Genomic DNA, 27,994 nt, shown 5'->3' with positions numbered 1-27,994 from the left:
TTACGTCACCTCCTTTGCGATATGCTATTGGACAGATCCGCTGAGCGTAAAGACGCTGAGAAAAAAAACAGTTGAGATGGACGCAGAGGCTCTCAGCATCTGGACCTAACCATGACGGTTTGGCTTCATTCTACGGTTGTAATTGATAAATAAAGAGGAGAAAAGCGACACTTACGATGGTACGTACATTCGGTCTTTTCTCTACTCTCTAAATGCTAAAGAATTAATTTTTTTTGTCGTCGTAGTGCAGCGTTTGACATTTCCTGTTGCGAGTATAGCGGTTACACAGCCTGCACTGATTTTATTGGATGACAAACACCACAGCACCGCTGTAAACAGGTGTACACGATATATGCATTTATATAAACAGCAGAGATGCGCCACATTCAAGCTGTATATTAGCTTGGTTGTTCGAGACTGATTTCATTAATTAATTTTGACCCTCTTTCCCCTTCGTCTCCAGTACGGGTTTGTGAATCACGCCCTGGAGCTCTTGGTTTTAAGGAATTACGGCCCAGAAGTGTGGGAAGACATAAAGTGAGTTTTGCATGTGTCTATGCTGCTGTGCAAAAGATTCATCAGTTGCACTGAATTAATGTGTAAACACACTTGCCTTTTCAGTAGCTGTGGAAGAAAATAAAAATAAATTACTATGGAGGTCTAGATGTAGTTTAGAACTTGGGAAAGTTGCTGCATTTTAAAATCAATTTATAATGTAGAATTTATTTGATTTTTTTTTAGACATTTGAAATAAATGTTTAACAGATATTTATCTTGTTTCAGCAGCTGGAAAATAAATAATCACTAATTGACATGAAGATGAACATTCAAAGTGTAACTCTGCATCAAACATTATGACATTATTTTTGTTTGCACTAAAGATTGTTGTTATTCAATCTCAGCAATAAGGTTGTTCTTGAAAGATTTATTTTAAAGTATTAATAGACTTTTAAACTTTCAGATTTTTCTTTGAAAGTTTTGGGGGAATTCTGAAGGATTTGCTTTGAGTCGACTGTTCAATCAGAAGGTTCACAACAAGCAAATTTAATTTGCTTTCAATCGATTATTCAGTTACTGATTTATTTGATGGTTATTTAAATCAATTCAATTGATTTATTTCTACAGTATAGCACCAATTCACAACACGCCATATCAATGCACTTAACCTAGAATTCAACAATATCATACAGTCGATCCGTTCCGTTTTTATCAGGGGAAACCAGTTCATTGCATCGAGTCAATGACTTGCAAGACATGCTTCTCCTGGATGAACTTGCAGCGACAATTATCACTTGCATTTAGTCATTGACTCTTCAGTAATCCCTCACACGGGGCGTGTATGTAGCCACAGTGGAGAGGAAAACTCCCTTTTAACAGGAAGAAACCTCCAGCAGAATCGGGTTCAGTGTGAGCGTCCATCAGCAGAAAAAGACGCAGCGATACAAAAGTTAAGGGTTAACCAGCAATGGAGGCGACCCTGTACAGGAAACACGTGACCAGGCAGATGAGCTCTAAGCCAGCTCCCATATCAGAGGCTAACAGGAGATAAACAAATAGAAAGTAAATGGGTTTATATTAGTTATAAGAAGGAATTGTTAAACCTTTAACTCAGGAAAGTAATTAAGGGGCATTATTTAGTCAAGCAGCATAACTTCAAACTAAAAAAAAACACAAGATAGGTCTACTGATAATCCTTTTGCTGCAATATTCTAAGTTGAAATAGAGAGTGTAATTCTATGCTGCAGTCATGTCAGGGGCATATATGTAGAATTAGTTCAAAAAGAGATGATTCTTTTCAAACAAATTGGCTTTAGGGAGCCTAGACCCTCACTCACCAAGCTGGCCTATTCCTGCTCATTATCAGTGCAGCATAATTACTTTCCCTGTCCCTGTTTCGACCTATTATTCTTTATTTAAACAGAAGTTTTCACGCTAAAGGATGGCATCACAAAGAACTGTACACTAGAATACAAGCAAGAAGCAACAGCATTTTGGAATGGCCATGATGATTCACTAATTCAGTTGCATTATTCATTTCAAATATGTGATACTGCATAATCTTAAAACTCGGAGGGATGACAGGAAAAACAACCAGAAAAAAATAAAATAAAATGACACAATGTTCTTATTCACATACTTTAAAATGAGTGAGAGGAAACACAAACTGATTCAATCCATTTAATTCTTCAACAATTCATTATAGTTCTGCTACTATCAAAGTCAGACACAAAAGGTCTAAGGCCCAAACATCATCCCACTTTTCTTAATTATGAGAGAAAAAGAGAGAGATCCTACATTGTTACTGTTCCGTAGTTTTACTCTACAGGGGGAAATGCTAAATTTATACGCTAAAAAACATAGAATGGGTTGAATTCACTTAATTTAAAATTAATACTTTGGTAGCAAAACAACTTTTACTTTTGCAGCAATGAAGAGTGTCTGGTAACTTTATTTGAGCACAACTCAATCACATCTCTTTCAAAATGATTTCATCACTTAAAACCAAACATAATCCAGAGGAAACAATCCTGCTATTTTATCATATCTTTTCTGTTGGTTTCCCTTAGTCCTCTGACTTGTACAGGTTTACAGATTGTGAAGTTAGGTTTAGAGGACAGCCGACTGGTGTGGAAAATACTCTTATCCATGTGATTCAGCAAGCTCAGCTGGAACAATTGGTGTTTTTATCATCTTAAACATGAAATCTGTCTCTCCGTGCACAAGAAAACAGTGATTACGTATTTTATTGATTCACATTTGTGAACTCATGCTTATTTTGTTTTCTTTAGGATACCTGTTTTCACAAGGAAACTGACTGATTAAATTCAGTTTCTATTAAAATGAATCAAACTTGCAGACTTTTTATATAATGATTTCTTTACTTAAAATTCTAACTTTTAAGAGCATGAAAAATTATGTTCAATCAAAACACAATATGCAACTGCAGATCCAACAATTGCAATTGTTTTTTTTTTTTGTCTACATTGCAACTACACAATTTCAACAAGTTCACCTTAAAACATGAAACACAGAATTAAAATAAAGAAAAATGCTTAAATAGATATAACAGATGTTCAATACCTTTTAAGTCAGTGTATCAAGGTTTATAACCGGTCATTATAAGTAAGTAAAGTATCCGAAATTAAAACTCCTCTCCCTTCCTAAAAAAAAACAATAATGAACTTTTTGATCCCCAGTTGGTATCATTGTGTTTTATTATCTGGTAGGTTCTTATGTTTTTCTGTTAATTTTTTTATTTTCTATTTGTACTAAAAAAAAAATGTGCGCAATAGTGTTTAGCTTCAAGTTACAAAAAGCTCCTTTACTGGCAGGTGGTCCAAATGAATAAAAGCCTTAAATGCTTAAGGTGATGGTATTTAGTTACTTAACACTTTGGCAAAGTAGAAAAGCACTCAGAGAGCCCAGACCTCCGCCAAATAGCAAATTTCCCCCTAAGTTTTGTGATTTCCACCTTAAGTCAATATCTGTATTCACAGAATCTTTAAAAAAAATCCTGGAGCCAGATGGTGATCATCACCAAAATGTTCATCATTCTTCATCATAACCTTCTCTGAAATGTTTCAGCAAAATTGATCCATAACTTTTTTTTTAGTTATTTTGAAAACAGACAAACCAACACAGATGAAAACATGGTGGAGGTAATAAACAAGTGCTGTTAGTAAAGAAATAATCATAAACTTTTTCTGTCTTAAATGTTTATCTCAAAATATTTTTCATCGTTATCTGATTTGATGGTGAATCACACTGCAAAAGTGTAACATGTAACTGTTCATTCAAACTAATGCTTTTCACTCTAAACTTGATAAAATGATTGATTTGATTGTGTAACTCATTCTTTTTGGATTTTGTGACATCAAGTTTGATTTAACCGAAAACTAAATACACGTAAAAAAGGACCCAAAACAAAGTTTTTGATTTCTCTCAATATTTATATATTTATTCATTGCCTGCAGGTAATGTTTTTTTGTTTGAGTCAAATGTGAACGGCGCTTTGCATGCAGTCAGAGCACGTGATGAAGTCCAAGTCCCAGACCATGACAAAGTGGCTCAGTGCTGCAGTGGCTAGCACTGCTGCCTTAAAGCAAGAAGGTTGTGGGTTCGACTCCTGGCCCAGGATCTTTCTGCATGAAGTTTGCATGCCTGGGTTCTCTCAGGGTACTCCGGCTTCCTCCCACAGTCCTAAAACAGGATTGTTAGGTTAATAGGCTTCTCTAAATCCTCCTTAGGTGTGTGTGAATACCTGTGTTGCCCTGCGATGGACTGGCAACCTGTCTAGGGTGTATAGAGTTTGTAAGAAGGGAAATGGAAATTTCTTTTGAAGTAAAGTCAAATGATATGTGAAAAATCTAATTTGGTTATATTTAAATTAACTGGTTTCTATACAAACATTAATTCTTGTTAATTTAGTTAAATGTCAATATATTAGTTTGGTTAATCAACTGAAATGTTCAGAAAATCATTTGGAACAGGGCAAAGATTTTAAGTTGTGTCAAGTGCAGTATTATTGTTTACATCAACATAATATAATCGGGTCATAACAAGCGATTAAATTCAGATTCTGTGAAGTCAAATATTTTAGATGTGATATCTGGACATTTTTTTTTAGTTTGTGCAAGGTTATACTTTTCCCAGTGCATTTAAACATTGAATATCTGAAACTCACACAATTTAAAGAGAACTTACCATAAAGCTGACTTTTGTTTGACTGAATGAGCATCTGCACTGTATGCTGCATATCTGATGAGTTGTGTGATGAATAGAAGGTAGGGTTTGACCAGGTCCAGTGTGGGTTCCTCCCAATGCTTCCAGATAACTGTAACATATTTTAGTGTTGAAAAATTTGGCTCACAGTGCGATTTTTATTTTTTCTTATCTGACTGCCCTCTGCTTGACCCATCCTGAAATAGAAAGCAGAGGAAACTAGAGCAGCAGCTGCCTTATGTAAATGTTTTCCAAGTAGTCAGCCACAAAAAAAAAAAAAAAAAACGAATATGCATGGACCATGGACGTGTTTAATGTCTCCATATGGTACTCACTGTTAGTTAGAGCAGGGCTTATAAGGTTTTGCTCTTTTTGTTTCAATTATCATAAGCTGAGCAAAGCACAACTGAATTCTTGTTTTCTTTGCAAAACATTTCAAGGCCTGGTATGTTTTTGCAGCTGTAGCTCATTTTGATAAGACTTTGGTTGCTCGTCAGGCCTGTAAATCCTTCAGTTTTCTTTGTTTTATCTAAACACCGTCGGCCTCTCGTTTGTTTTCTCATTATTTTTTAGAAACCTGTTTTCAAATGGATAATTATTAGGTCAGTCTCTGTTAGCTATTTGTTCACCTATTGGCCGTAGCTCCGGGTTTTACAACAGAATACTGACGGTTTTACGTTGAGTCATTCTTTTAAAAGGTAAACAACACCAAAGCTGCAGGCTGTTCTTCCTTAAAAGTATTTTTTCTGTTTGCAGGAGGGAGGCTCAGCTCGACATTGAGGGTCAGTTCCTTGTTCGAATCATATACGAAGATGCTAAAACCTACGATCTTGTTGCGGCTGCAAGTAAAGTTCTGAGTAAGAGGCTGCAAATGTTTTGTTTGTGTAGCAAAAGTGAATAAAAGAGAAATAATTAATGAAATGAACAAATGATGACTTATCAACCTATTTCTGTTTTTCAGAGGTCGATGCAGGAGAAATCTTGCAGATGTTTGGGAAGATGTTTTTTGAGTTTTGCCAGGAGTCGGGCTATGACACCATATTACGTGTGCTGGGCTCAAATGTCCGGGAGTTCCTGCAGGTAGGTTCTCTCTCACTTTGCAATCACTTTATGTTTCTTGTCTCATAACAAGGGCAGGAAAACCTCTATCTTTAGATGAAGACGGCTTTAGTGTGACAAGCATTGTGGCTAGGTGGTGTTTTACCATCAAGGTTGACCCACTGTCAGATTTTACAGGAATAGTGCATTATTTGGTCTGAAATAAAAGAAAAACACCTATTGTCATCCTGTTTTAGACTATGAATTAAACTTTTTTATTAATCTTTTTTTTTATTTTGTAAAATTCAAATCTTTTTAGAAATATAACAAAGCAGCAAAGAGAGCCTGGAAAATAACAAGGAATTCCAAAGTGCTGGAGCAATAAATGAGTGAACGACAAACTCTGCAGTAGTTGGAAAAAATCTGCAAGTTTGAATCTAAATGAATTGGAATTGAATAAAAATTCTAGTTGCCATGCAGTCCTTTCACATGTATTCACATTCTCATTGAAGATGAACAAAGATCCCTCAAATGAGCAAATATTTTATTCCAGAAGTTCCTTTCTGACGCTGAAATTAAAAAGTGAAGTTACAGCTTTGACCCTTTTTTGCAGGTATTTTGCAGAAAAAAACAATACTGTGTCAGAAATTATTTATAGATTTTACTTATTTTCTATTTTTTCAATCTGCATGGTTTTGGTACCCTTGGAAATTTCATTAGTGTAAATCAAACTGAAGCAGTTGTAATTTCTTAGTATAAGTATCAAGAGGCATTTATTTAGTCTGACTTCAAAAGGGGAAAAATAAAGGAGCTTTTCTGACAGATGTGTGTAGATCTTCATGTATGCAGATGCAACAAACAAAGAAAAGGATGGCGAGGGAATTAGATTTATTTCCCACACTGTTAGAGTGCTGCAATGTATTTTTAGTGTGGGAATTGTTACAGTAATAAAAGATAAATATGCGATTGAAATTTCTTTCAAGGTCCCTGGTACTTTGTATCTATGTAAAGTTAAATCTTTCTATTGTTTTTGTCCTTATTATCCGTATTGTGTAACAAGAAACATCAACACATGTACAAACATCTCACTCATGAGGGAGCTGTTCCATGCTGCGCCTCACTGACTGTGAAGCAGTTACTGCAGGGAAGAAACGCTGCAGCTGCACAGAAAAGAAGAGGAAAACAATCCCTAGATCTACCAGTTCGGTCTTTCAGGATAGATGAAAAATGTGCTTTGCTTAATTTTTTAATGATAAAAACTAAACCAGAAAATTTTAAAAATACAGGGTACTGTGCCGAGCAATGCAGCGGCATCTTTTTGATGAAAATGGTTTAAACACTTCAGCTAATGAGCAGCTTCTTCTTTGTACTGCTGAGCAGGCTGACTTCTGTGGTTCAATCATCAATAATAAACCAAGTTTATGTTATTAAAGCCTCCTGTTGATTACAACTTCCTGTCACACAGCCTAACAGGAGCAGAGTAGTGCCGTCCCTCAGTGCTGTATGTTTTATGTGGTTGGCCTCTAGACGTTGGCCCCTGTGTAGTTAGTCTGTTAGCTGTGTGTTCACAGAACCAAAGGTGAGGCTTTGCTGCTGCAGGTCATGGGAACATGCTGGGGTATTTCTAGAACTCTGTGAGGAATTTCTTGTTTGTTAGAATAAATTCTTCTGTTTAAATAAAGCTTCAAATTTTTGTTATTATTCAATTATGATATAGCTTTGTGAAAGCTATATCATCATTTTTTAAGAAGGTTTTTCTTCTTATCAACATGGAGGAATTCCTGCACTAAAGGATTTAGAACTGATTACCATAATAATGTTTTCCTTTCAAATGGAAAGCAACCCATCCACAGCAAACAGATGGCTAATGTTAGCTTTACTACAAAACGATACGTAGTTTACTGTACTGTAGTTTGGGCAACATTTTCATTTCTGATTGGTATTTTTTAATTCCGTAAAATAAATAAAGCAAGCAGTGACACCCAGACAGAGGAGTCAAACTGTGATTAAGTTTTGTGAGTTGGTGTGCAGCTGACTTTCATTATGTGCTTTCACTAGAGAAGCTGAGAAAGGTTATTTTAAATGTACATTTTTAGGCATAATTTTAACAACTATTTGATATGGGCTGTGTCCAAACATCCGCCCTAACCCCTCAATCCCTGTATAGGGGACTATATAGTGGACTTTATAGTGAACTCAGTTAACTGACCACTCGGACAGATGAGCACTACTTTTTGCTCCCTGTTGGTCATCTGACTCCTGCTCCCCACACAGTGCTTGCGCCATCTTTATTCTCTTTTGCCACAAAACAAATCCCATGATGCTTTGCAAGGAAAACTCTTGCAAAGCATTCTAGGATATATCTGCTTATTTAGTGACCAATAGTAATTGGCTTAAACCTGCCTATTTATAAAGCCAGAAAAATATGTTTTGGTTTTCCCGGCTGCAGCAAAGAGTGATGTGTGAGAGATGGGGTATTATCCAACCATTTGTAGTTATATTTGAAAAAGAAATTTCATGATGAAATTTTACTTATTCAGACAGTGATAAACTAAATAAGTCTATAAACCTCTAAAACAGACAGTGTGGCTGGGAATTGTTACCACAGCAGCAACATTTGGATCTACTATGATTTGAGGTAAATATGGTTTATTTTTTATCTTAAATTCTTGACAATGATAACTTTAATGATTTTGTTGTTATACTTTTGGTCATTCATTATATTGTAACCACAGAAGATGCAGTTTCAGGGCCTTATATTCCATCCAAATTGAGGTGGCTGCTTTACACGTGTCAGTTTGTTGATTGGAAATGGTACAGCCTTTCCTGTCATGCCATATAGAAATACAGTTATTTTACCAATCTCTGTAATGTTTCTAAAGTAACCTGTACATTCACATGCAGGAGGTTTAGATGGTAAATGAGGAGCCAAACTTGAATATTTTAGCTGTCTTTGAAACAGACGTTCTCTTGGCTTCAGGGCGGATCAGGCCTACATCAATCCAATTCAAACCAATCTTTAAAATCCCTTGAAGGGGATGTGCTGCACGATGTAAGATATCAGCCAGACAGCAATAGAAATAATAATAAAACAAAAATATAATGAAATTAAATGTACCTAGCTCCAAGAAAACAGACCTTGAAGAATAAACAAATATACAAACTGCCTATCTTACAAACACTCAAAGAAGAGAAAACTGTAAGGAAACAAAAATTAAGCTTTCCCCTTTATATCCAATATGACTGAAATGTTTTATTGTTGCAAAAGAGTTATAAAGGCATTTAAGCCTTTACCTATATGGGGAATGGCTATCAAAAGCAGCTGTACATTCATATACCTCACTGCTAATTAATGATAGTCTTGACGCCATGGAAGCAAGCCCCATATGACGAGGAAGGACAACCCTAAAGTAGATCACGCGACATAACGTCATTAAAAAACACCCATTCTGAGGATTTAAAATGGGTTTGGGACAAAAAAGGATCAGTATATAAACATACCCAATGCAAAGCATGGTGGAGAATTTGTGGTAATGTGGACCAGTTTCTCTTTCAAAGTCCCTGTGAATCTTGTTAGTGTTCCTGTCAGAAAAACTAAAACGAGTCATCACTGGGTCCATCAGGACAGTGATCTGACACACACGGCCAGTTGTTCATCAGACACCCTACATTCCTCAATGGACGTCTCAGGCTGCAGAAAACCTGGGAAGAAGTAAGCACAGGACCGAGAAGCCAGATCAATCTAGACAAGGAAAGCATAGAGGAACGGTCAAAGATCCCCATCTGTCTATCCCAAAAACTGTGAAATTTAGCTTTTCATCCAAACTGAATCCTTTCTAATCCTTCTCTGTTGTTTATTCTTGCTTTATTATAGTTGTGATTATTTGTCAAACTTTGTTAAATATTTGTGACTGAATTTTCAGAACCTGGACGCCCTACACGACCACCTGGGTACCATTTACCCCGGGATGAGGGCGCCATCGTTTCGCTGCACAGACGCTGAGAAGGGAAACAACCTGATCCTCCACTACTACTCTGAGAGAGAAGGGTTGCAGGATATTGTGATTGGCATCATTAAAACAGTCGCTCAACAAATCCACGGCACAGAGATAGAGATGAAGGTCAGCCTCGTTATTTTCCTGCTCAAGTGAAAGCCACTGCGCTAATGGTCTACTCTGCTGCTGCTGCTGCTGATGGTGATGATGATGATGATAAATGAAGCCGACTTAAAGCTTCCTCAGCTTCTTTCTGATTTATGACACAACGTTCAATAAAGCTTTGAAGTATCTGCAGTTCTTTGTATAAAAATATGATGATTTATGTTTCAGAATATAATGGAAGAGGTTCTGATGTGGAGATTAAACAGCAGATCCCCTCTTGAATAACCTAAAAGGAAAACGCTGTGATAAATGCAGCTCAGTTTTTGGCTAAGGCCTCTGAGTCAGAGGATATTTTTAGATCTAAGTTATAGAGTCTCAGGCAAGAGGCTGACTGGCTTTTCAGGGGTTTTATTTCTGCTCTTCACATCTAGTTTAACTATGTCTATAACTTTGGCTAAAATATATTCAGACTGGCTAATTGGAAATTGATTGAAAACAACAAGCGCCTGTCACGCCTAATGTCTCAGCTAGGTGGTATTGGTATTTTTAATTGTATCTTTGTGTGCATCTGACGGATCTTGTGTTTCCAATCACAGCAGCTTGTCAGGTTTTATTTCTCCTCAGACATCCTGTGAGCTCGCATTGGTTTTGCTCTTTATTACAACAGTGACATTTTTCTCCCAGACCTAATCTTGTTGGGTAGACAAGGAAATGTTTTCCAACAGTTGTGTGTACTGCGAAAGAAGAGAAAATGGCAGACGCTCCAAATGTGACACCCAATTTTCTGAAAATATTAGCCACCGTTGCTATGGAAACAGGGTGCAGAGACAGCAGCTCGACGTCAGAGCGCCTTATGCTCATAAACCCACAGAAATGCCATTCATTACCCTCCTGATTCAATATAGAAGACATGGAATTAATGCTGTTTTCATTCAGGTTTTGTAAGAAGATGAATTGTTCATGGTTAGAGTATTTCATTTAAGGCTGTCTTACGGGTGCACCTTTACATAAACCCATCAGACATTATTGTGCATCATTTTAATTTGCTTTTAAATTTAGTAATTTCTTTGAATTACGTTTTGCAGAAAATGTTCCTTTGTTTAATGTCTGTCTTTAACTCTTTGTAGGTGGACCAAAAATAAAAAAATACAGTTTGCAGCTTTGACATGTCTTGATCGAGCCAAGCTCATTTCAGACAGGCATCACTCAATAGAAAAATTATCAAAATAGGTAGAAGTAGTAGTATTAGGGGGAAAATTATCTCACAATAATCAATAGAAAACTTGTGTTTTTATTTATTTATATATATTTATTTATTCTACTGTTCATACATTTCATAACCCACATTTGCTATTATCATTATTAGTATTATGACCTTTTAATCAGATATTTTTTACCACAATGGCATGAAGAAAAGGTTTATTGAAGTAAACAGAAACACACACAAAGAAAAAGAAAAAATAACATTGCTGCTAATCTTTGACCTGTTCACAATGTATTTATAACCCTACTATTCATTTGTTATTGATAGTACTAATTACTGCCTTGCATTCTCTGGTAATAAATACTCAGAGTTTTTAAGTATTCAACAGGTGTTTAATGCAATAAAGGTCGACAGTAACCAAAGGTTTGCTGGTTTTTTCGAGGTGAAATCAAAAGAGAAATACTGATGTAAAATGATTTAAAGACTGTTTTTTTTAGAGGGTGGTATATTTCAGAAGGATATAAGCATTAAAGTGCTGTAGATGGTGATGGATTCATTATGTGCAGGTGATCCAACCCAAGAGCGAGGAGTGTGATCACATCAAGTTTCTGATTGAGGAGAAGGACTCAGAAGAGGAGGCGTTCTATGAAGATCTCGACGGTTTTGAGGAGAACGGCACGCAGGAGACTCGAATCAGCCCGTACACCTTCTGCAAGGCTTTCCCCTTCCACCTTATGTTTGATAAAGACCTGATGCTCACACAATGTGGAAACGCCATCTACAGGGTGCTACCACAGGTGTGCATGTGTGCATTCACATCCATTCTTATGCACCTTTCCTATCTAGGATGTGGAAACTGATCGCGTGGGCACTTGTTTTTTTTTTGTTTTTGTTTTTTAGATATATTTAAACAGCCGTACTTCTGTTTGTTTTTTTGTAACTGACTCTTGTGTGTTATTCCCCAGCTCCAGCCTGGTGCCTGTATCCTTCCATCCGTTTTTTCCTTGGTTCGTCCCCACATCGACTTCAGTTTTCATGGCATCCTGTCCCACATCAACACTGTCTTTGTTCTTCGGAGCAAGGTAGATATTCAACTCAATTCAATCCGAGAGACACTTTTCAAAGGGAAACTGTGTAGAACAGCTAGAGGCAAAAAACAAAGACGTAATTTTGACATAAAACTGATATGCTGTGCACAGAGTCAATACAAATGCATGCCACACTTTCGAGATTTTTATTATACTTAATATTAATATATTACTTAATATTAATATTTACTTAATGTTAATATTTATTTGCTGCTTTGTTATGATGTATTTGTCACAATAACATAACTAATGTTTGCAAACATGTGTAAAAGCTGAATACTTTTGCCAGACACTGAATATGGATAGTTTTGTAGACGCAACAAATTATAAAAATGCCAATTTATTTCCTATTTATACCAATGTGCTAATGATCAAAACACGTGTTTTTTTTTGATAAATCTGGATCCCAGCCCTACATATTAAACTGGGTCCATTGAGCCTTCTTTGAAGGAGACAATCCTGTCATCTAGACTATTTGCAATCCAGTTCATTGTAATTATAATCCAGTCAACAAAGGAAAACTGCACAATGGAAATGGAGCCTTGATTATAGGTGTGACCCCTTTAAAGATCAAATGATTTCTTGCCCTTTTTTAAATGCACAGACATGTTTCTCCTGTTCCGCCCGGCGACACGGGCTCGCTGCCAGCTTCTGTTCAGCCTTCATAATCAAACTAGAAACATTTGAGCAGATAGAGCTTTACTGAATCATTTTTTAAAGAGTAATAGTATTTTAAGGAAAGCCAAAAGCAGCTGACTTGCGTAAGTATTTTTATTAGCTTGAGAAAAATAACACACACAATTGCTGCTATTCTACATGTATCTCATTGAACAGAGTGTTTTCTACATTCATTTTAGGGTCGTTTTTTGCTCTGGTGTTTTATGTAGATTTTTTTCGGGGGGTGGGGGGTTAAAGATGGCATGAACATATGTGAAGTCTTTCCAATAATCGTTAGAAGGTGAGACATGAATGTGGAGGACTGACTGACAGCTCATTTCTGCTTATAGGCGAGACATTACAGATCAGGAGAAATGAAATAAAAGCTAATTGAATTCAAAACCCACGCCTGCTAGACTTAGACTTAGACTTAGACTTCTTTATTTGTCATTTTGTATGCACAGGGTGCATACAGAACGAAATTGCGTTACATACAGCTTATGAACGTTGCATTGATATTTCAAATGGCACGAGTTATAGAAAAATACAAAAAATACTATTATGATATTGGATGGCATGCATTTAATACCTCATAACAACCTGTTAGTCATTGAGAATTTATTACTGTGAAAGGAAAGAGTAATAGTTCAAAAAAGCACAGCATTTTTTATTTTATTTTTTAAAGTAGAGCTCGTTTAAACCTGCTTATCTGAACAGAGCAGACAATCAGAAAGAGATAGAGACCTTTTAAAGGCCTGGAGTTTAAAAAGCATGTTTCAGTTAAATGATCAAGCAATGGACCTCAAGAAATAACAGTACTCTCTTCCTTCTACACTTAAAATGAATCCAGTAAAGCTGGACTGGTACAGTTGCAGAGTCAAAAATAAAGGCGCTCGACCAGGCATAATGCCTCTTCTTAAATATTGATAAGATCGCTGATATTTTTAAAAGCAGCATCATTGATGCTTTTAATTCCGATGACATGATTGTGATGAATTGAAATTTTGTAAAGCATTGGAGAAAAATACATTTCAGTGGCACAGAGCAAAGTGATTCAGAGATCAAATTGCACTTATATAAACATTTTAAAGCTACAGATGCTAAAAACGTCTGTGTGTGAAAGATGAGTTTGTTTTGCATGCATTAAAACCCAAAATCCAAACAGCAGCTCGTAGATTTGAAGGAGATTTGTTAAAGAACCTACAGTGTAATGAAATATTCATCAGTGTGATGTGTTCCTGACAGGAGGGCCTGCTTAATGTGGAGACTGTGGAGAATGAGGATGAGCTGACAGGGGTGGAGATCAGCTGTCTGAGACTGAAAGGGCAGATGATTTATTTGCCTGAGGCAGAGAACATCCTTTTCCTTTGCTCGCCCAGGTAACCGTGTCGTGCTGTTTTCACACGTCTCATAGCTGAATGTGTTCACCTTAAAAAAGTAGCTTCACTTTCTGGTGTGTTTGAATCCAACTGGATGATGAAACCAACATGGACAATTGAACCAATGAAAGCGTTGGCTGTTTGAAAGCTACTTATTACCTGAGCGGCTCCTTTTTTAAATACATCACTAAGCTAATTTTATAATAGCTCTAATGGTGAAACAGTGGAAATTATGTTGATATAATTTTTTTCACTACTCTCTTAAACATGTTTTCAATTTGTTTTCATAGCTCACTCCCTAAATAGTTTTCAACACTTTTCCATTCTTACCTGACTGTAGCAGAGTGTGCTCCAATGGGGGTATCTAAAACAAAGAAAAAAATGGTTACTGTCCTTTCATCCTCTGTGTAATCAAAGTCTATTGTTTCTTCTGGAAAAAAAAAACTGGTATGATGTGAATCTTTCCACCAATTTTTGCTTTAATTAGCCCACCTGCTGACCAACCTAGTAGAAGTCAAGATCCTACACTTTCTTGCCACAAGGTTTTGGCTCGTCCATCCAAATTATCAAATTCTGATCTTCCAAACATTTCCATGTCCACAGATGTGTAAAACCCAACACCTCAACCATTAATGTTGCTGGTATTCTAATTTAGTAGAAGCAGCTGGGAATAGCTGTGTTTCCATTAAAATTCAAATTGTCCAAATTTCCATATCTCATGGGAATAATTTTCTGCTGCTGGACCTCACTGCTGCGAAAGAGGACAAAGAACTAGCTGAAGTATTATGGCGCCCACTAGAGCCATGCTGAAATATGAATTATCTCGTGTTATTATCTAATATCCATTATCTCATGTGTTATCATTATCTATAATATGCATTATCTCATACATCCGCCACAGCCATGTTGTTTTCAGAGTTATCGCGTGAACAAATGCATTGACAAGCAATTTTAATTGCAATTGTCATTCACTGGAGATAACGTAATTGTGAAACTTTGCATTTTCAAAATGAGAAAAATATTAACATAGATATGTGCACAGTTGTAGTGGAAACATAACTAATGACTAGGGCTGGGTAAAACAATCGATTTAATCGATTTTGAATCGATTCCTTTACATTTTTGCAAAATCTATGTCTAGGAAATTAGATCAAGTCGTTTTATAGTGACGCGTGTGACGTTCACGTTCAAATGAGCAGGAAAGATGCTCTCAAAGATGACTTCCAGCCAGACAGCTGCAAATATAGCCAATAGGTTGACTAAAGACATTAATAAATGGGGGCTGACCAGCAAACACCCTGTAGTTGTTACAGACAACGCTGCACATATGGTTTGTACAGTGGAGATAATGCAGCTCATGCATGTCTGCTGTGTGCCCGCTGTGTCATGTCTGCTTGCTCATGTGAGGCTTCACTTTTTCACTTTTTACAAACAGGTTTGCACTTTTGAGATAGTTTTGAGATAGTTTTGCACTTATTGTTTAATATGACAGGAAAAAAATAAAATGCATGAGTATTTTGAAACACAATTGAACCATTTTCATTATTGTAAAAACAGATTGAATCGAAATTCATCGATTTAGAACTGTATGAATCAAAATCGAATCGATTCAGGACTTTGGCGAAAATACCCAGCCCTACTAATGACAGTAACTAAGACATGATGCAGCGGAAGGGTAGAATCAAAGAGCAGAGTCAGCAGATGATGGAAAACAAAGTTCTCTGAAGTCGGCAGCTTTCTAAAGGTCAGTTGCTACAGACCTCCAGTCCTCATGTGGCCATCAGTTAGTTCAAAAACACCACATAGAGAGCTTCTCTCAGGGTTTCTCATGTCCGTACAGCTGCATCCAACATCTACATCACCAAAGCTGTCATAGGCAATCATGGATAGACAAAAAGATTGGAATGCAAAACAAAAATGAATAGGTAGAAGTATTCTAAACATCAATTTCTATGTTTGTTTGATTTATACTTGGAGACTAAAAAATACGCCTTGCAGCAGAATGCAGACCAATGCAAGCACAGCCAAGACCTTAAGTTACACCTTAAATGCAAGCTTTCTAATGCGTATAAATCCCCCTGTGTGGCATACAAGCAAACCAATCTACACTAAAGTTTAGCTTTATTTTGTTCATAGGTAACATCTTTTTGTTTATTTTAGGGTGGACTCTGTCACACAAAGGGAGGGAGGTCAAAGGAATTAATATCTTAGCTGCCTCAGCTTTAACATGAGTGTAATTGCTTCCCTCTGTAATGAGATTTCAAGTATCCATATTTGGACTTTAGCAGGATATAAATTTTCTTAAGCACTTTATTGCATTCATTATAATCTAGTCTTATTTCATAGGCAAAGCAATACTTTCTAGAGGTATGAAAAATGTTTATACAAAATCCTTCATAGCAAAAGAAGCGAAACAAGTAGACTGAACAAAAACGCCCCATCCACTGCTTCCTTTACATCCAACCTTTCTGAGCCTAAATATCCAGATTTGACCCTGTCAGGATGCAGATTTGTTAGGATAAGGAGTGAGTGAATCACATGCTGAGCGGAAATGGAAAAAAAAAGAGTTGCTGTTGCAGCAGAAGGTCGGTGAGAAGAGGCTGTTCTGTTACAACAGTTTATTATATAACCCAGATTCGATTGGTTCTGCCACAGCTTGGCATGAAGACTCCACAAAAATGTAAACATGCAAGGAGGAGATTAGAATAAGTCGTTTGAAGACTGATCAGGAATCCAATCCCTTCGCATTAAAACATTTGAAGATTTTGTGACGTTACGCCTGCAAACAGATTGTGGTTGCTTGTATGTGATGGACTAGAACACATTGTATCATGTAGAAGTGGGAGGGAAATATTACAAGATTTGTATTTAATGTTAAATATTAAAAAATGAAGTGTCTATATACAGCCCTCGTAAATCAGTCATTTTCATAGCTATCATTATGTGGTTACCTTTCAACTGTAGCCCTGATTATCACTTTAATTTTATTTCTCTGAATAGTCAACCTTTGCTCCAGACTAACATCTTTTATAGTTTGTAACAGGTTTTCCTCCAGAATCACCACATAGCTTTATATATCTTTCCATCAGCTCCATCCAGTTGCTGTTTTGCTGATTGGGCAAAACCTACCCCCAGCATGATGGTGCCGCCAAAGTGTTTTGTAGAAGGGATGATGTTTTCAGGGGGTTATGGAATATTGGCCTGACACTACAAAAAATTCAAAAGTGCTACCAATTTCTAATCATGTCCCCTCAGGCTTTTATGATCCCAAATGCAGTTAAATTATAAAGGACAAAAATATGCTAGGGCACGACACGAAGGTACTCGGTAGGATTTGTTTTGGCCTCCGTTAGCCTCCGTTGTGACTATTCAGGGAATTTACTGACATAATTGATGCAGGAAAGCAGTGTCCTTTGGACATGGTCCCGTTTGTCTAAACAGGCTTTTAAGTGGTTTTGCTAAAAGTCTGCCTGTTCCCGACAGAACTACGAGGAGCAGTCTGTATTCATCTTATCAGGCAGAGCCATATAGAGCCATGTCTGACCTCACTGTACAAGAAGATCATTTATCAACAGACAGACGGCTCTGCCAAGACGCTGACCTCACCGCTAGGGCCTTATGATCTATTTATTTGATAAGAGTATCAACAACCTGTGTGTTTTATTTTTCTTTTAACAGACAAGAGCATTTCTTTTATTCTGTCCCGTACCTCTCTGTGATTTTGTGGTTAGTGTTATGAACCTGGATGATCTGACGAGGAGGGGGCTCTACCTCAGTGACATCCCGCTGCATGATGCCACGCGTGACCTGGTGCTGCTAGGGGAACAGTTTCGTGAGGAGTACAAGCTGACCCAGGAGCTGGAAATTTTGACAGATCGTCTTCAGCACACACTGAGGGCCCTGGAGGATGAAAAGAAGAAGACAGACAGGTTTCCTTTTCCTTATGCTAACAAAATTTGTTTGAGTGTGTCTCCAAAAGCCTTGAAATATCACATTCTCTGATGGCGAATTTCTAAACCCTAAAATGATTCTTTTTCAGAAGTTCACGAGCATATACATAGATATATATTCTTAAACCCATCACATTTTTTCCTAACAGTTCTGTTTGCAAGTGAAATGTTTGGTAATTGCTCTGACTTAACATTTGAACAAGGAGCAGTTTTCTAACCTCTAATGAAACAGCATGTTCTCTTGGCTTCCCGTTTTCAACTCTAGATGAGAGAAATTAGCCTTTGTAATATTCATTCCCTAGAACAGTCGTGTCCATTGGTGTGGGCCCCAAAGTCCAATCCATTAAAAGTTCAATTGGGTTCACAAGCAAAGATGTTCATGCAGCCAGATGCAAATGAATTAAAGCCAAATGTTCTCTGACGAAATGAATATGCTTGGGAAGATTCTCAGTCATCTCAGGCAGACCAACAATTGCCCCTAACGACCCCTTTTCAGAGGCATTGACCAGTATTTGGTTTTACAGGCTAACAAACAACCCAAACGACTCCCCATTCCTAAGGAATGGAGCCTTTCTTCTGATTTCAATTTGCATGTTTTCTAAGCCAAAACAAGCATTTACATAAATGTGAGATTGTGCTATTTATGTATAACATGAATTTATTTTTAAGGATTTTAACAGGTTTTACTGGAGAGGCCACAGAGTGTCAGCAGTAGAGCTGGGCGATATGGTCTTAAAATCTTATCACAATATTTTGTGGTATTCATATCAAACTGACAGTAAAACTAATGACACTCCTAAAAGAATACTATGCAAATTTCTAATATCTTCTTCAGGAAACCAGTTACATAAAGAAGTGTAATTTAAATCACTAAACATCCCTTATTAGCCTAATTTATTCAACTTTTTCAAATTTGCCAATGCTCAAATAGAAAAAAAAAGAAAGAAGAAAAATATTAAAAACAGTTTTTTTTATCATATCTAATTCCAATTTTTTTTAGATAATAAATTGTTATCATGATAAACGCCCATCTCTAAACAGCAGCTCATTAAATAACATCTGAGGCTTTTAAATGAGGAGGTAGTCTATTTGTTCCCCTTTATATGAATTGCTCTTAAATTAGTCTACATTTTATTACTTGATATCGCAATCATGTGGTTGTTTATTTAGTTATTTTTGCAAATGGCGCCAGTAGTATTTAATAGACGTAGTTTTTGTTTTTGTATCCTTTTGTTTTGTCTTTTTAGGTTAAAATAAATCAAATAGAAAAAAAAAAAAAAAAAAAAAAACTAAGCAGATGTAAGGGATTCTAACAGTTTCCAGCTGTAAAAATGACCAAACACATTGTTATATTAACTCTGATCTCTGTCAGTTTTACCACTTTCTCTACAGTCATGTATCAAAGTGCTGCTCCTGGAGAGAAAAATATGTTTTTGTTCTTACTTTTAACCTACTTACAGTTTGTTACCTGAAGTTACTACAATTGTTGCTTTGACAAAGTTACTCAGTTGTTGCCAGTAAAGAGATCTGCCTGTTTCTCTTTGAGAGAACAAAACGTTTGCTGTAGGAGGATATCTAATGTTTATATATTGCTTTAGATGTACCTGACCATATGTTATTAAGTAAATATACCAACCAGAGCTTCTTTAACCTTAGACATATATTTTTTTTATTGTTTAATGCAAAGCCTGAAACTCTGAGCACTTTTACGACAGCTTAGGTATTATGTTAGCGTTGAGTTGAGAGTCTTGTACCCGTATCTTGTTTAGGGTTTTAGTGGCGTTGGAAGGCATGCAGATCAAAGTACAGTACGCACCGATGCTCTTCCTACACATCTGGAACCATAGCAAATAAATTTTAATCTCTAACTAATTCAGGTTGACTCATTTTTCAGAGTAAAAAAAAAAAAAAGATACACATATGCTTTGAAAGAGGAGCTACATACTTAGGAGGTAGACATATTTTATATGATCATTTAGACATTTCGGGTTTTCAAGATGTCATGGTACTATAGGAAAACAGTGTGACAGTAGCTCTGTGTAGTTTAATCAGCTAGTGAGCACCTGAAATCTCATTTAAGTTTGTTTAGGCTCAGAAAAGCAATTTTTCTTTTATTTTTTTAATCCAACGAATTGTTTGAATATGTTTGTAGACTACTTATTTACTATTACTTTTTACTTACTGCTGATTACTTTTTACTACTTATTTCTCCACAATTTACTTTTTTCTTTTCTTTTTTTTATAACACCTATTACAAGCATTTTGTGCACCCCTTCTCTGTATTGCATGCTGTAGGAAATTAATTAGAAGCTTGGTCATTATCTCGATGTTGTGAGTCAGCCTCAGAGTCATTATGTTGCTGCACGGCTGTTAAAACAAAGTGTCAGAGATTGTTCATTAGTGCATGTTGTAGTGCAATGATAAAAATTATTAAAAAAAAGTTGCTTCAAGGCTTCCCTTTTAAGGCCAAACTGCTCGGAACAAACTGCTGAGATAGAAAAAGAAACAGGTTTCATTCTCATGCTGCTTTGATAATGCTGCATGGCAACAGGAGCACATGGGGTCAGACCTGATTAAGCAGGCTGATATTTACCAACACTAATCTTCAGGCCCTATTAGGATGAAGCTGGTTTTAGGCTTTGACCTGTCATAGCAGTGGGCAACAGCTGGATATGATCACAGAAGTATGATGACATTTAAGAAACTGACATATTCGTTGCCATGGTATAGCTACAGTATTCTTCTGGACACGCTGTGGTCAGAGGGTCTTATCCGCTAACCATAAAGTCCTCTCAACACTTAGGTAAGCAGCAGCCGCTTTACAACTTCTTATGTATGTGGGATTCAATAAATAAATAGATTAGTGTAATTTTGATTTAATAAAAAAAAATATTTAATAAACTAATGATCAAAATTAACAAAACAAAACCCTTATCCAAAGCACTCTCATTAGATCAATGACAAAAAGAGCCCAGCTTTTCAGAATTAAATATCCAACTTTATTAATAAAGGACTTAACAAAACAGCACTGTTTAAAAAAACTCAAAACATGAAAATAGAAACTTGAATCATAAAAAGAACAATCAACAGTATCTCTAACAGCATGTTAATAAATCTAAAAAATTACAGTATCTTAGAAGCAAAGGATATTAAATCTGTTTCAAGAGAACTAAAACCAGAAAGTTCCACCATTGACTGTACTCACAGCGGAAAAAGAGCATTATTCCCAAACATGTCGGTGGCTGTGGGATGGACCAGTACTCTGCTCTCTATTTGAAATGTCAGAAAGCTTGTGGCATTAAACTGAAACACTCATATAGATGTATGTATAGAATTATAGACTAAGCTGCATTTGCTCCTAATCAGACAAAAACCACATCAAACATCATACTTTTTCTACATTTTCCAAATGCAATCCATCCATCTATCTATCCATTTTCCGTCACGCTTATCCCTATTGGGCTTACGATGGGTGCTGGTGTCTATCTCCAGTTGTCTACGGACGAGAGGGTACACCCTGCACAGGTCACCAGTCCGTTGCAGGGCGACACAGAGACAAACAGGACAAATAACCATTCATGCAGAAACTCACACCAAAGGAGAATTTAGAGAATCCATTTAACCTAACAGTCATGTTTTTGGACAGTGGGAGGAAGCTGGAGTACCCAGAGAGAACCCACGCATGCACAGTGTCCATGCAGAAAGACCCTGGGCCGGGAATCTAACCCAGAAACCTTCTTGCTGCAAGGCAGCAGTGTTTCCCACTGTTAAACTGTGCAGCTCCCAATTGCATCCCATTAAATGCAATGTTTACATTCAATGCTTTTGATAGGTGAATGTTCGGTGTCACATCTTCTGCAGCTACAAGTAGAATGCATCAGGGAAGTTTTTTTTTGCTTTAAGCAATGCAGCCATGATCTAACCGTTACCATAGAAACACTGTCCATTTTTTGCGTGAGCAGCTTGCATGGTGAAGTGACCAAAAGGTGGTGGGGAAGGCAAAAAAAGAAAAAAAAGAAAAAGATGCTGGTTCCATGCTTCTCACTCCTCTTCTTCTTTTCAGACTGCTCTACTCTGTTCTGCCACCGTCTGTTGCCAACGAGCTGCGCCACAAGCGCCCGGTCCCAGCCAAGCGTTACGACAACGTCACCATCCTGTTCAGCGGCATCGTTGGGTTCAACGCTTTCTGCAGCAAGCACGCCTCGGCCGAGGGAGCCATCAAGATAGTCAACCTGCTCAATGATGTTTACACGCGCTTCGACATCTTGACAGACTCTCGGAAGAACCCTTATGTATACAAGGTGGGAAGCAGGAACGTTTGTGCCGTCGTTTGTCAGGCTTTTGTGTAATCTTATTTTGTACTAAAGGAAAACAGGAGGGATTAAGAAAGGGAAGCTAGACTTTTTTTTTTTTTAAGCTGACACATTCTGCTCTGGTTCCCCGGTGATGTCTACTCATGTGATGAATAGTAATTATACAATCATGCACATACAACTCAGTAGGAATATTTATATCACTTGACTTGATTTTTTCCCTTTTTTTTTATGACCGTTACTTACTCCTAAACTGAGAGTTTTACAGAGCGACTGCACAGTTTTATAGGCCCGGTGCTGCAGATTTACTCTTCAGGCTTTCAGACAAGAATGCACTTTGAGAAGTCAAACAGACCCCGGCACTTCCAGAGGATGGGCTTCAGGCACTGGGTCACCAAAAGAAGTAATATTTACTCGACAAGCACAATGGCTTGGTGGTCCTGAGATCTTTGCAGGACTCAGACCTGAATGTCTGGAAGCTGATGTAAGTGTTTACCACGTGCCATTTCAGTTCATCCTGGCACCTAAAGCAGGCTCCCCCATTAGAGACGGAGTGAGAACTAATCATTTTTCATGTTCCAGAAAGATAAGAGAAGCTGGTTTAGTTGTGATTTAGAGTTGAAATGGAAAAATGTTTGTCTGTTACAGGTGGAAACAGTGGGTGATAAGTACATGACAGTGAGCGGTTTGCCGGAGCCTTGCACGCACCATGCCAAGTCAATATGTCACCTCGCCCTCGATATGATGGAGATTGCGGGACAAGTCAAAGTGGACGATGAACCAGTACAGGTGGGATTGAGACCACAGAATACTGGTCTACAGAAAAAAAAAAATCCAAAACACTTCACATACAGCTAAGGATTCAGAAGGTTATGTGGCTGTAAAAGGTATTGGAGATATCTAGGTTTGGACAGGGGTGGGCAGTCAGGGCCTTCAAGGCCTTCACTGCTTGCCTGAAATCAATCAGAAACCCTAACCTACATTCAAAACCTAATCTTCAATTTTCTTCTTTCCAACTGTATTCATTTATTCCAAGCAATCCATTCTCTTAATTTTTTTAGCGTTTCTTTCGGCTGTGCTGCTTCCATTCCATTTATGTCGTTGCTATATTTTTGTCCAGTCGGATTTCAGCCTCTGTGTGTTGCTATGTCAATCAAATCTACCCCTGGCCTTCAAAATCAGCAGTGCTGGCCGATGATACCATAACAATATGTTTACAGCCAAGTTAAGCTAGCAACAATCTGCATTTTAAATTGGCTTTAGTTAAAAGCTTTTCTGGTCTCAGTGGCTTATATTAAATGGAGAATTAAGACTTCCTGCACAAAGACAGAAGCATTGATTTTGTTTAGAAACAATCAGCATCTCTGTTGAGTGTGATATATATTATTTTAATTCTTTATTCTCTTTAATATATGCTCTATAATACATTTTAATGCAACTATTCTAAAAAAGTTTCATAAATTATCACAGGCTTCTAAACAAGCTTAATGATTATAACCCATCCATCCATTTCCTCTCTAACTAATCCCAAGCGGGGTCACGAGGGGTGCTGGTGCCTATCTCAAGCTGTCTAAAGGGCGAGAGGCGGTGTACACCCTGGACAGGTCGCCAGTCCATTGCAGGGCAAAGCAGAGACAAACAACCATTACATTACACACTCACGCCTATGGACAATTTAGACAAACCAATTAACCTAAAAGTCATGTTTTTTGAGTGTGGGAGGAAGCTGGAGTACCCGGAGAGAACCCACGCATGCTCAGTGAGAACATGTAAACTCCATGCAGAAAGAGCCGGACTGCAAGGCGCCAGTGCTACCCACCGTTCCACTGAACAGATGATAAGCATAATACTTTAGAAATGCTTCTCTCTTTTTTTTGTTGTGCAAGAAGGGTTTTTGAATTGAGAAGGTCATATATTTTGCATATATACTGCATGGTTTTCAATTAAAATCGAACTAATTCGTTACAGATCCTGTAATTAACTCAATAAAAAATTTGAATCACTTCCCACCACTAATGCTGGTAGAGTCGGATAGATACCTAATTTAAAACAGAATGATTATTTCTGTTTTTTTGTTCTTATGACAGCATAAGAGTTTATCTTTGGTGGAGAAAAAGGCAAACAGCATCATAGATTATTCCACATACTTTACAGTATGTCTGAGGCGCTCCTCTTTACATTCATGTGTTTTTTTAAAATCAAAACCAACCAAGTTTTTTATTTTTTTTATTTTAATCAAAAATAATATTTTAATCTCATGTGACCAAAGCACTTAGTAAAGTTTAGCTCATACACAAGATCAGACTGGTGACAGAGAAGTCTCAGACTTCACTGCAAAGATATCCTGTGCAATAATCCACTTAACTATACATAAGATGCTGTTTGTATATATATATATACATACATACATACATACATACATACATACATACATACATACATACATACATACATACATACATACATACATACATACATACATACATACATACATACATACATACATACATACATACATACATACATACATACATACATACATACATACATACATACATACATACATACATACATACATACATACATACATACATACATACATACATACATATGCTGTTTCTTTTCTTTTTTTTCTTCCCCTGAATGGATAGCTCTGTTCAGTTTTCTCCTCTTGATTGTTTAGGAATAATTTAGTGACAGGTTAAAAACATTTGTTTTACTGATTGCTTTCCATTATTTAGCTTTCACTGCTGAGATCTAACCCTGTGAGATAATATCTGCTTAACAAATGCATGTTTATTTTAGGAGATGGCCCTGGCAAAAAGATGAGTCTGGTTTAAGAAGCAGGCGCTTGCTCAAACAATCTCATGATGCTGAGGACGAAAATAGATGCTTGTTCGTCCCAGAGACTCATTGCACATTTTAGGCTCTCAAGAAACAAGCTATGAAAAGTGCTCACAGCACAGAGGATAAATATTATTATTTTAATTAGGTAAAAGTTTGCTTAGAAATATTTGTTTCTGTAGATTTAAATGAGAAAAAGGGGAGCATTCTTTTTAGCATTTTTCACTGGCGGATTGAGTCGTATGTCCACCCACTAAATGTTACACCTTTTTATTAGATGGCTAAGAGTTGTAAGAAAAAAGGCTGAAAAGGTACTAAAAATATAGTTTGCAAGCTCCACACAAACACTTGTTCATATTACTATTTACAATGTTACACTTTTTCTGTAGTTTTTAGTAAACAAATCAGATTTGAAAAAACTAATTTTCACATTTGGAGTAATAAAAATCTAGAGGAGGCTCAAACACCCTTATTTTGTTTTTAACGCTTTGGTTTATCATAAGCGACCTATTTAATATTATATGTTTAATCTTTTTCATAATCCTAGATTACGATCGGGATCCATACTGGAGAGGTAGTGACAGGTGTGATTGGCCAACGGATGCCCAGATATTGCCTTTTTGGAAATACAGTCAACCTCACAAGTCGAACTGAGACGACGGGCGAGAAGGGAAAAATTAACGTCTCAGAATACACTTACAGGTGAGTCCCAGTTTTTTCCTTATCGATCATCAACAGCTTACTAACCATGTTTTTAAGTCCTATAAAACATCCATTCATTTTATACAGACAGCAGAAAAAAATATTTACACGTACTGAATAAAAAGGTACCCCCCCCCCCCCCCCCCCCCTTTTTTTTTTATAAGTTTTTACGGCACTAGTGGCCCGTTTTTCTGACATTAGACTGACAGGAAAGGGGGTAAAAGAGAGGGGGAGAGACATGCGACAAAGGACCAAAGGCCTGATTCGAATCCAGGTGGGCCACGTTGAGGGTTAGGGCCTCCGTACATGGGTGGTGCGCACTAACCACTGCGACACCTGCATGCCCACCCCCCCTTTTAACTTGTTTTTGATCAGTAAATACTGTTAAATATTTAGAAATTATTTTTAAATTCTTTTTTTAACTGTCTTGAAATGTACATTAAGCATTGCCCCTTAAACTAGACGGCTTTGGTCAAACCTTTTGGGTAACTTCTCCCAATAGTTTGATGAGCTTTAACCCATCATGAGGCTGCCACCCCTGTTACTCACAGCTTAAGGGGTTTTCTCAGGCTTGTAATCCCCCCTTTTTTTGCTCCTAATAGAATGGTGGTCTTAACAGCTTAATTATAGGTAATAAAACTGTAGAATACTAGTTGAATACTAGTGAAAGTGAGAAGTTTAACTGCGAATGTTGACTTTTTTTACTGATCCTTAATGATATCTGGGTGGATTTCTTCAAAGAAATATGCAATGTGTTTGCGGTGCTGCCTTATACATACACAGGTGAGCCTCCATGTTGCCAATTAACTTATCAGTAATAAAAGATCATCTAAAAATAATCTCTCATTTGGCTGTCCGTAATTTTATTTAATCAAAAATGACCTAAAAAGGAAAAGAAGATGACTTTCTTAATGTCAGACATGTATTAAAAAGGCTTGCCTTACAGTATATACATTTTAAGCTAGTGTTATATGAAGGGAAATCATGCTTTAAACTGTATGATGTATTGGATGAGGCATGCTAAGGTCTATGTAAAACAGCAGCCAGGGAAAACGATGCTCTAAGCTTGTTAATGTTGTACTCCAGGTGTTTGCAGTCCGCTGAGAACGCCGACCCCCAGTTTGATCTGGAGTACCGCGGCCCGATCACCATGAAAGGAAAGAAGGAGCCCATGAAGGTGTGGTTTCTTTCTAGGAAGACCAATGACACATCAGAGTCTGCTGTGGTTAAACTTTAAACCTCAAAAATCAGTGTTATTCAACAAGGAATTCAGCTCCTTAGGTTCTTTTGTCATTTAAAAAGATATTTTAATATATTTAAAGAAAAGTGTTTTAAACTGTATTTGAACTCATCCTCCCTTTTTCCCTCACAAACTTGATCCATTGTTACCACACTTTAGTTTATAGAATCGTGCAGTGTTTATACATCATATAGCTTGGTAAATTCAATGACTTTCTTATTTTAAATAAAGTATTGTATACAAAATGTAGGTAACTAATAAGCTAAATATTTAAAATCAGCAACAAACGTTTAGAGTGCCAAGTGTTGGTGGTGTGTTTATATCACCTCATTATTGCCAAAATACTGTTTACATTGAGAAAGAGCTTATTGCCGTCATGATGATTGATTGTGTTTCTTTATCAATGACATTAATTTAGATGTCAGATGTTCTATGTTTTTGGCTGATTTCATTAATTTAGATAGTAAACCAATAAGAAGAAAAAATAAAGATAAAGTTTTTTATAGTCAAAGATTAAAAATTGTTGTATTACCATCTTTGCCAGAACTATTGAAATAGCTTTGTCAATAAATATGAACACTAGTTTTATACATTTATTCCACCTGGCTCTGATTGTTTCTCATTGTTCCCTATTTTATGGTTCCTGCAGCACAATAATACAAGGAAACAGTTTCTAGGTCTGCAGTTTCTTACAGAAATCGTCTTACTATATATTTATTATTTGTTTCATTTTATCTAGTATTTATTCTTTTATGTA

The 27,994-nt window shown here is 36.8% G+C and overlaps 1 protein-coding gene across 1 annotated transcript; it reads left to right on the top strand.

Moving 5' to 3' along the window:
* Positions 1-43: 43 nt before the first annotated feature.
* gucy1b1 (guanylate cyclase 1 soluble subunit beta 1) lies at positions 44-27,994 on the top strand. Its single transcript, XM_038304765.1, has 13 exons — positions 44-179; positions 464-537; positions 5,479-5,579; positions 5,684-5,802; positions 9,684-9,881; positions 11,631-11,861; positions 12,030-12,146; positions 14,055-14,188; positions 17,920-18,117; positions 22,202-22,439; positions 23,100-23,240; positions 25,843-25,997; positions 27,084-27,994. Exons 1-13 carry the CDS (start codon positions 177-179, stop codon positions 27,232-27,234), a joined length of 1,860 nt encoding a protein of 619 aa, XP_038160693.1. The 5' UTR covers positions 44-176; the 3' UTR covers positions 27,235-27,994.

The sequence above is a fragment of the Cyprinodon tularosa genome, unplaced genomic scaffold, assembly GCF_016077235.1.
Source record: "Cyprinodon tularosa strain WSP-4 unplaced genomic scaffold, ASM1607723v1 ctg540, whole genome shotgun sequence".
Classification (NCBI taxonomy): domain Eukaryota; kingdom Metazoa; phylum Chordata; class Actinopteri; order Cyprinodontiformes; family Cyprinodontidae; genus Cyprinodon; species Cyprinodon tularosa.
This window is presented reverse-complemented; position numbering and strand designations above follow the sequence as displayed.